Here is a 10,175-nt window from a genome sequence, read left to right as displayed (position 1 = left end):
GGTTCTGCGCAGTATCTTTGCTGTTCCTAGATCTGCACTTTTCTGGACCGAGATGTCTGATGTATTTCCTGGGATCTGCTGGAGCCACTCCTCCAGTTTGGGGGTCACTGCCCCGAGTGCCCCAACGACCACGGGCACCACTGATGCCTTCACCCTCCAGGTTTTCTCCAGCTCTTCTCTGAGCCCCTGGTGTTTCTCTAGTTTCTCGTGTTCCTTTTTCCTGATATATATATATACAGTATGTATGTATATGTATATATATATAATATATAAATATATATATATTTAAAGCTGTTTTTATAAATTAAAATCAGGCCATAAGGCATTACAGAAGCTGTGCTCTTCCTGTTTGACCTTATGACGAAAAAATGTCAGAGTGTCACAACTCAGTGGATTTCCAGCAGAGGGCGGAGCCCTCTGCTGGAATCCTGCGCAGTAACTTTGCTAGTAACTTCCATCTAGCAAAGATACCCCCCACCACTCTGGGGGTGATTTGGATAAGGAAATAGCATAACAACATGGCTAAAAGCTCCAAAAAGTCAATTTTCGCATTATATAGGACCTGTAAGATATTTCATTTATCTTCATTCTAGTGATTTTAATAAAGATCAGACCAAATGTTTTAAACAAACGTGAGAACTTCCAAAGGGTTCACAGTACATTTTCCTCCCACTGTATAAATCAGGATCAATAGCTATAACCCCCCCCCCATATACTTACTCTGTAAATGAATGAAGGTGGCGCTAAGCGTTCCTTGCATTTTTACACACCTTTAAAACGGGAATTGTGTATTTTGAACCTTTAAAGTGCATATGACAGGTTTGTAATGAGGACAGAAACGTTGTGAAGAAACATTCTTTTTATTTAAATCTTTAAGTTAATGACATAGTTGAGAAAGTTTCAAAGAAATCTGACTCACTAATTTCTCACTGACATAACACAGTTCCACAGCAGCTGTTTCGAAATAGTTTACCTCTATCCATGTCACTTGCTGGCAGTGTCCAATAGGCTATATGCACAGTTTCCCCACGTGACGTCTTCCTGGACAGTCAGCCAGACGCAGCACTTCCTGTCGCTGGTCGTTTACGTTCACAATTAGCAGGTTCCCACACAAAAATAGCGATAGCTCAGGATCTGGTTAAGGACAACGAGTTACTGATGGACAGTCACAGCAACGTATTACAAACATCATGTTCGCTGTGAATCCAGCACCCAAAGGAAACGCCAGCTGTCGTAAGGTAGGAGGTTTTATCTTAGAGCTAAAGGCTAGTGTTGAAAAATTATAATATAACATGTAAACAAGTAAATATTATTTAAACTACTAACAGGACGATTCTTTTTTGCGCAGGCTCGTTCTAAACTTTGCGCTAGTTTTATTTTTTATTTTGTTAGCCGCGTTAGCTTCAAGACAAAAACATCCACCGTTATGAACACGGAGGTTTCCTCCAGTGAAGTCGTTACGTCTCACGTAATATTTTTTAACCTGCTCCAGCCACATCCGAACTTTTACTCGCCATCCTTTACCAAATCTTAAGCTATTGCTTCATTTCTGTGGGACCTGCTAATTTTTAATGGGAAGAGATGACAGACAGGAAGGACAGCCTCTGGCTGACTGTCCAGGCGGAAATCACGTGGGGTCACTGTGCATATAGCCCATAAGGAACTGAAACAATAAACATCACAAAAGCCTCAAACTAAGTCAATTAAAGGAGGCTTTTCTGATGAACCAAACACATGGACAAATTGGTGGCAAGCTGCACGTATTGTGTAGCAAAGTGAGTTTATCAACTCTGACTTGAAAACATAGTAACTTGTGCAACTGAATCTTTAAGTGACAAATCTTAATTTTGATGCTTACAAAGATGTATGTAGGGGTTTGTTTAATTCATCATATTGATTTATTTCATATGTTTTATGGTATTTTCTTTAAATATGTACAAATATTGACATTATTCCATGTTTTGTTTCTCTTGCTTGAGTAAATATGATTGGCTACTGACGCCTCTGGTGCTGATAAATGTGAACTTCGTGCTATTGTTAAAAAAACTACAAAAGTCGCTCGTAGTGACGTCACTGCCTGCGCCGTTCTGAACAGGAAGTGCGTTGTGTTTTGGTTCTGATTGCTGTGGTTTAGCTTTAGTTTGAGTCCAAAATGATTTCCATGAACGAGACGGAGCTCACGACGCTGCGCCACCGCTTCAGACGCGACGCGGAGCAGCTGCTGCTGGACCAAGACCATGACGAAAGTGAGTTATGCTGGAGCGAGGGAAGCTAACTAAAGCTAACGAGGCTAACGAGGCTAACCGGAGGGGTTCGGAATAAATGATGTAAACATGGTATAAGTAACACCATGGATCTAGAGACACTAGGATGGGGTGGACTATTATACATTCATTCGTTGCCATGGAGCCTTTTTGTCATCTGACCCTTCCAAAACTTCCTGTGAGAGAATATCATTGTAAAAATGTATTACATTTTGGTCAAAGTTCTTGTATAGATTTCCAATAGGGGTTATGCGCTAACGATGAGGCCGTAGATTTGGTGTTGCTCTTCATGGGGAAGATAATGCCTCCAGACTTAGCCAAATGAATATAACCCTTTATTGCTGAATTGCTGGTTCTAGAATGTGATGATGTCACAGGACCCAGTTTTTCCTATTAACAGCATTAGACTTTCACAAGTCGTAGCTAAAAAGAGAATGTATGGATTAGAAAAATGATCGTTAATATCAGTCACTGGGTCCATGATCTCTCTGTACAAGACCGAAATGTCCTCAAAGACGAAATAATGTTTCCTCTATATAATAGTATAGGCCAGGGCTCTTCAATTACTTTTGTCACTGGGCTAGATTTGTCGGAGGTCATTGGCTACTGGGCCGGTCAGTCGGTGAGCCGACCACTGCCACCAAACGTATTCATATTTTTGGGATAAATAAATGATAATTTCATTATCATCAATGCTTGAATAGAATAGAATTGAACCTAAACTCAATAGTTGTATTACATTCCAGCATTTTAGGCTTTAGAAACATTGCAATAACATATTCATACAGAATAATAAAGAGCCTAATAATAAACTAGGACTACTCAGAACTAAACCAGGATTAAACCAGGGCAAAGCATGATATATCAGGGCTAAGGCAGGACTAAATCACATAAACCAGACCAAAGGCCTGATACAGAATAAGAGAGTTACATGTGAGACCAGCTCATCTCAAACAACATGAGTAACTCCTGCTCAGCCACTGCTCCTGAAGGGACAAGCGCTGACCAAACCCCTGAGCCGCTGTTCTGTCCAGACCTCCAGCTTTATGATAAAAGTAAAAGAAGCTCCTCCACATATTCAGCCTCTCTTTTGCCTGTTAACTTCACAAAGAGCATCTCCGCGCTTGTACTTTTCACACAAAGACGAATGAAGTCGAGGGAGAAAGGAAGAAAATGCACCTGTCAGATTCATGATTCAGATGTTATTTAGTGAAGTAAGAGCCCAGAGAGCGAGGTTTAGCGCTGACCGGTTAAACACGCGCTGCAGGTGCAGGACACTGATCCAAAACTCACGCACCATCAGCTTCATCATCCTTCAAACATCCACAACTGAGCTGGTGTTTCTTACCTGACAGTCGCTGGTCAAGCCCTTTGTAACGATGAAGACGACAGGGAAACATGTGGTCATCTGCCGCGGGGGGGTGGGGGGGGGGGGGCTGCTTCTGCGCAGGATAATCCGAACAAAAGTCCAAAAACACACTGCACACTGTCCTTGTGCTTCAGTTTAGAAAACCTGTCAGTCCGTCCAATGATAAGCCTCCTGTTCACTCAGTTTACACCGTTTTAAAGAGCCATGTTTTCATTCGAGCCGCGCTGTAGGAGAGACGCTAGCTAGGCTGCAGGCACACTGCTACGCAAAGTAGCGCGATTCCAGCGCGAATGCGCCGCGGAGCGACTCAAACGCGGCCCGGATAGTGCCAAAAAATAGATATACTTATGGAAAATGAGGCGCGGGCCAGATTTAATTGGTTGGCGGGCCGGAGCTGGCCCGCGGGCCGCCTATTGAGTAGGCCTGGTATAGGCCTTTAGAATGCTGTGATGTCACCTGCAACCCAGCAATAGAGCTCCATAGTCCCACCCACTCCCGGTCACGCGTCGGGGTCTGACATAAAAAATCCCTTGTGTTTTCAGCATTGACTTTTCGATTTGTCTGAAACATTGTTATCTGCAAAATTATATCAGTTATTTCGTCGTATTTTCAAGTATTGTTTGTTTCTGTCTTGCAAAATACCCATGCAATTGCCGGTAGTTAGCACATAGCTGATTAGCCGACACGTGACGGGGAGTGGGCGGGACTGTGGAGCTCTATTCACCTTATTCCGGAAGTTCGCGTGGGCGCCGCCATGAATTGTGCCCGCCCCTTTTCTCCTATCAGTTTACATGGGACTGGAGAAGTCCAGATAAAATCAGTTACTACACAAAAACAAAGCCGTTTTCAGACCGCGCAGAGAAACGTTGCAGTGTTGACATGTTGGTATAAGGTGAATACCATGGTCTGGGTGAATGATCGGCTGGTGGGTGCTAAAAGCATGCATTATTTACGTACTAGCTGTGGTCAGGCCTCCGCTAGTCTCCACATTTGATGTTCTGAGATTATGAGTTATTAAAGGCCGCTGTAAACCTTTGAACTAAACTATTTAGAACACGGTCTAAAGCTTGAAGCTTGTAGTTTGTTTTTATCCGTAAACAAACTACAAGCTACCGTATGTCGAATAGCTCGTCATCGTCTTGCCGTCCCTCCTCGTTCTGTGATTGGTCCCAAATCCATGCGAAAATTGCATGGATTTGCTGCAATAACAGCAGCAAGTGTTTTGGGGTATGATTTGCACATGTAGAGACTGACATTTTAGCCCATTCCTCTTTACAAAACAACTCAAGCTCTGTCAATTTAGAAGGAGAACGTTTGTGAACAGCAGTTTTCAGGTCTTTCCACAGATTTTCAATAGGATTTAGGTCAGGACTTTGACAGGGCCATTATAACACATTAATGTGTTTATTTTTAAACCATTCCATTGTAGATTTATATTTGTGTTTAGGGTCATTGTCCTGCTGAAGGTGAATCTCCGCCCCAGCCTCAGTTCTCTTTCTGACTCCAGCAGGTTTTCCTCCAAAATGTCCCTGTATTTGGCTCCATCCATCTTCACAACTATTCTTACAATCTCCCCAGTCCCCGCTGAGGAAAAGCAGCCCCACAGCATGATGCTCCCCCCCGTATATTTGACACTGGGGATGGTGCACTCAGGACGATGAGCAGTGTTAGGTTTGCTCCATACATAACGTTTGTCTCATCTGACCAAAGCTCCTTCTTCCACATGGAGCTGTGTCCTCCATATGACTTCTAGCAAACTTCAAACAGGATTTCTTATGGCCTCCTTTCAATAATGGCTTTCTTCTTCCACTCGTCCATGAAGGCCAGATTTGTGTAGATACGACTTATAGTTGTCCCATGTACAGATTCCCCCAGCTCAGCGGCAGGACTTCACAGCTCCTCCAGAGTTATCTTGGGGCACTTTGTTGTATTTCTGACCAGTGCTCTCCTTGTTCGGTCTGTTAGTTTAGGTGGACGGCCGTGTCTTGGTAAGTCTGCAGTGGTGCTTTACTCTTTCCATTTCCGAATGATGGATTGAACAGTGCTCCGTGAGATGTTCAAATCTTGGGAAAAATTTGTAGAGCTTAACGCTGCTTTAAACTTCTCACAGCTTTATCCCTGACCTCTCTGGTGCTCCTTGGCCTTCATGATGTTTATTGACCATACGTTTGTTAAGTGTGGCGTCACGACTTCAGCTTCCGGGTCCTAGCATGCCGGCTAATATGCGAGAATAAAAAACATTAAAACTCTTTAATACAACAATCAATATTACAGTATTGTATTTTTACTGTACTGTATTACAAAACATGACCGATTTTAGTAGATAATACTTTTTTATCAGTAGATGCAGCATTTTTGGCTAATGAGTCTGAGAAATAAGTATGTTCAATCACTCCCCGTTGAGTTTCAGAAATATTGACTGTTGTATTAAAGAGTTTTTTGTAGCACTTAACAAACGCACAGCTCTGAGGCCCTCACAGAACAGCTGTAATTGTACTGAGAGTAGATTACGCACAGGTGGCCTCTATTGAATGGTTAGGGCAAGGTGTGAATATTCTGCAGTCATTATAAAGGCAATTTAATGCACTCAGAAAAATGCTGTATGAATACATATGCACGCCCCACTTTCACTTTGGTATTTTTTGAGAAAAAATAAACAAAACAGAATTATGTATCATTTTGCTTTCACTTCACAGCTACTTGTGTGTGAACTTTCAGTTACATCTTGGGCAGAACTGTGAACTGCTCCATTGATTTCTTGTCACAAAATAAAGTGCAAATATGTAAGGGATAATGTATAGAACGCTGGTCATTATCGGGAAAATAAGCACCGACAGGGTGAACCGGACCCCGACGCGAACCGGGGGGTCTTGTTTCGCCCTGATTATCCGGCTTATTATACGGCCATTTGCCAACTGAACACACAACATAAACTTCGTACACTTTTATGAAGGCCGAAAGGTTTATTTAATGACTTCCGCGACAAATAGTTCCCAAACGTTTGCGCGTTGCTCTGCAACGTTTTGCTTGGCTAGAAGCAGCAAGGCTAGTAGCTAGCCTAGCTACTTAGTTGAAGGTGCAGTTGGAGGAATGGTGGTGAATCTCTGGGTAAGTTGAAAGTCAGACTCACGCTAACTTCACAAGCAATTCCCCCGACTTCTCTCGCAGTGACGGGACAGATAGTGTCGCTGCTACGTACGCGCGGAGTGATATGAAAGCACCAACTCCGGTGCCATTGGCAGCGTCATTATTTTTCTCAGACGTCCTTTATCAGAAAATAATGACCGGTAGAACGTTGGGAAATCCCATTCAAATCAACGGAGCTTCTACTTAAGTTGTGAAGAGCCGTATAATAAATGTACATAATTATCTGTGGCATTATCGGTTATTGGTATCAGTTGTCTAGAAATTATCAGGTTTTCGGTATCGGTTCAAATTTCAATTATCACGCATCACTAATTCTGATATTATCAAAGAGTGCACACAAAAAAATTCTAATTTATCTGTCACGTGAAGCTATTGTCACACTGAATAGTAAGAAATATTCTTACTCTGCACAAGTACTCATGATATTCTATGTACCTATGTACATTCTACTGACTTTCTACTTTGAAAACCTGCTTGTTACTGAGTACTGGAGGGCTGCTCTCTGAGAAGGAGATCTCACGCCTCTGACTGTGTTCTGAGCTACAGGAGCTGCACTAATATCTGCTGGGCCCCCGCGCACGGCTGCGTGCACACTCTTGGCGCACACACGCTCATACAGGGCACGATTGTAAAACTCTGCTTTGGCTCTAGTTCTAATGGTGATTGTGTCGTGAATAAATGCTGTGTCAGCACGGCGAGCCTCAGGAAACAAGACTCCCTGTCCCCGAGTGTGAGGGTCACAGTGCACGGGGGGAGACAGGGAGGGAGGGGGAGACAGACGATCATTACTGACTCTGAAAGTTTCAGACATGAATCACTGTAACCGTATGTAGCCACACAGGAAATAGACAATGATAAAAAGCACTTTCAGAGTCATTGGGAAAGGAAATCTCAAAGTATGGAGTCTCTCTGAGATCTCCTTGGTATCCGACAGGTCTCAGAGACATTGCAGGGATGTCACAGAGACGTCTCACAGGTTGAGGTGTGTTTGTTTTCACCGAGACTACCTGGAGACTCGCCTTATCTCCAGGAGACGTCCTCTCCGTGACCAGCGACAACTCGAGTCTCCAACTAGTCTCTAGTCTCCAGGCCGGTGAGATAGGCCCTTTGTATGCGCGCAGTCAGTCAGCAACATCTCCACAACGCTCCTCCAGTGGGTCAGGCCCTTTACCAACGCTGGTCAGGACTCACGGTTAAAGTTGGAGTTGGTTTGATGTTTGTTGGCGTTTGTTCACAGGTCCAGAGGTGCAGCAGACAGAGCAGACAGAACAGAGGCCTTTCTCCAAAATAAACAGACACTCAGTGTTTTGGCTCTCGACGTCTGTCGCCGTGACCATCTACACCGACTTCTTCAACATCCTCCTGCACAGTGACATCATCAACAGGTGGTCATCTGTCTGTCTGTAATATTATGGTACAGTAGACAGTGCTGAACATGTGCCCTTCTCTCACTGATGCTTCTATATTGTTTTATTTACAGGTGGTGGTTAAACGTGGGCTTGGCGCTGCTCTCGCTCTGCTTGTCCCTCGCACTCTTCTGTATCCTTTACCTGGATTGGTTCAGAGGGATCTCTCATTATGAACAGGAGTACCCCGCCCTCCCTGCCGTTACCACGGCAGCCTTCATCGCTGCCTCCTGCAGGTAACCATGACAGCCATGTTAGTTTATTGTTTCAGTGGTTCTCCACCTCCACCATTAAACTACCAAGAAAATCTGCTTTTCCACCAAAAATATGGGTCAGAGCTGGGTCAGACCTGGTGCTGGTGCCGGGCCAGTTCCATAATGACTTGGTTTTCCACCAGGATGAGAGCTTGCATAGCATGTGTTTACACACTCCCCTATAAAGTTCAGGACTGAGATGTCATGTCGTTAAGCATCATGGGATAAGCAGCAATAATAAACTAATGAAGATTTTAGAAGTTAAAAAGAGAACTTAAAATACTGGAGTTATTCATATTAAACACTTGGACACCACAGTGTGTTAGGCCAATGATACGCTGGACGCGTTTTTGTAGCCGAATTGGTCTTGGAGTGCCTCTCCGCGTGCATTCGCAAGGCTCGCTTCAGCTGGCTCCCTGTTTATCACTGCAGCTGAGCGCCTCAGCCCGCAGCCGCTTCCGCTCCTAAACTCAAAAATGCCTCCACGTGCATTTTTTTCGTCTGCGGCTCGCGGTGCGAAGCCGATTTCTGTCCGAAAATGTATAAAACGCATTATTACTAAATAAATAAAAGATTGTCCTGCATTGTATGAATATTTATATGAGTGTATACAAGTTTAAGATTATTATTATGATTTTTATTATGATAATTATTATTATTACGACTATAGTAGTAGTATTGGGTGCTTATTTCATAAAGAGAGAGGAATATTGCCTGACATATGGCAGTATAGCTACACCACCTTGTCATTTTTCCACATCAAGACTTTCCCTCAAGTCACTCTGCTGCTCTTTTTTGTGGCCTCGTCACTTTTCCCAAAGGAAAGCAGTGAAGGTGGATGACATCAAGTTGATTGAGGCCAAGACATGCGTTCAGTTCAACAAAGAAACAGGTGGAGTTAACAGCGTGGCGCTTCTCAGCGCTCGCCTGCAGTTACATGTACGCGCTCTGCGAGAGAGAGCTCGGCCGCTCAGGGCGCTCGGCTCTGAAAGGCGCGTGCAGTGTATCACTGGCGTTAGATGTATTTACCAGTACTGACGAGAGTTGTTCCACAGCTTTTTTCCTTCACTTTTTATACTGTTTTAGCTAATATAGCCTATTGAAAATGTATGCTAACAGTTAACGTAGTAACAGTGGATTTTCCTGAACTCTATTGCTATAGCTTGGGAAGTTTACTGTCACATAAAACAGTGAACCTGTCTCTGCAGCTGTTTGATTTCTTGGATTTCTTTAAAGACTGGCTTAGTTTTAAGAATAGGCTAACTAGGTTCTAGCGGAAGTTTCAATCATATCCAACAAAGAGAAATAAATAACAACTGGAGTCCCGTTTAGAAGGTTAGCGTTAGGGACTTAAGGGCTTCAGTTGTCTGTGAATGAACCTGGACGACTCTGCAATAACTGTGTTAATGTGTGTTTCAGTCTGAACATGGCGCTGTGGCCACTGTGGTCCGTCCTGACACCGCTCATCCTCTTCACACAGTTCATGGGCGTGGTCATGCTCGTGTCGCTGTTCTGATGATGGGTGTGGCTTTGATGCGCGTGGCTCTAATGAACTCTCTTGTTATTATTTAAGTTGAGTAATTTATGAAGTGAAAGATGTGCCTGATGGATGAGAGTCTGTTTTTAACACCTTAATAAATGTTTTCTACTTTAGAATGTGATTGTGATTCTTTGGATCAGTGTTGGATTCAAGTTTTACGGATATTTCAGTCTTTCATGGGAGCAGTAACATCCA

General features: G+C 43.5%; 1 protein-coding gene across 1 annotated transcript; it reads left to right on the top strand.

Annotated features, from left to right (window-relative positions):
• The first annotated feature begins 2,092 nt into the window (after nucleotides 1–2,092).
• tmem128 (transmembrane protein 128) lies at nucleotides 2,093–10,052 on the top strand. The gene is made up of 4 exons (XM_079582120.1): nucleotides 2,093–2,246; nucleotides 8,018–8,165; nucleotides 8,261–8,422; nucleotides 9,860–10,052. The coding sequence occupies exons 1-4, from the start codon at nucleotides 2,153–2,155 to the stop codon at nucleotides 9,954–9,956; spliced, it is 501 nt and encodes a 166-aa protein (XP_079438246.1). The 5' UTR covers nucleotides 2,093–2,152; the 3' UTR covers nucleotides 9,957–10,052.
• The last annotated feature ends 123 nt before the right edge of the window (nucleotides 10,053–10,175 follow it).

The sequence above is a fragment of the Gobius niger genome, assembly GCF_951799975.1.
Source record: "Gobius niger genome assembly, chromosome: 24".
NCBI classification, from domain to species: domain Eukaryota; kingdom Metazoa; phylum Chordata; class Actinopteri; order Gobiiformes; family Gobiidae; genus Gobius; species Gobius niger.
The sequence above is the reverse complement of the archived record's forward strand: the minus strand, read 5'-3'. Positions and strand labels throughout refer to the sequence as shown.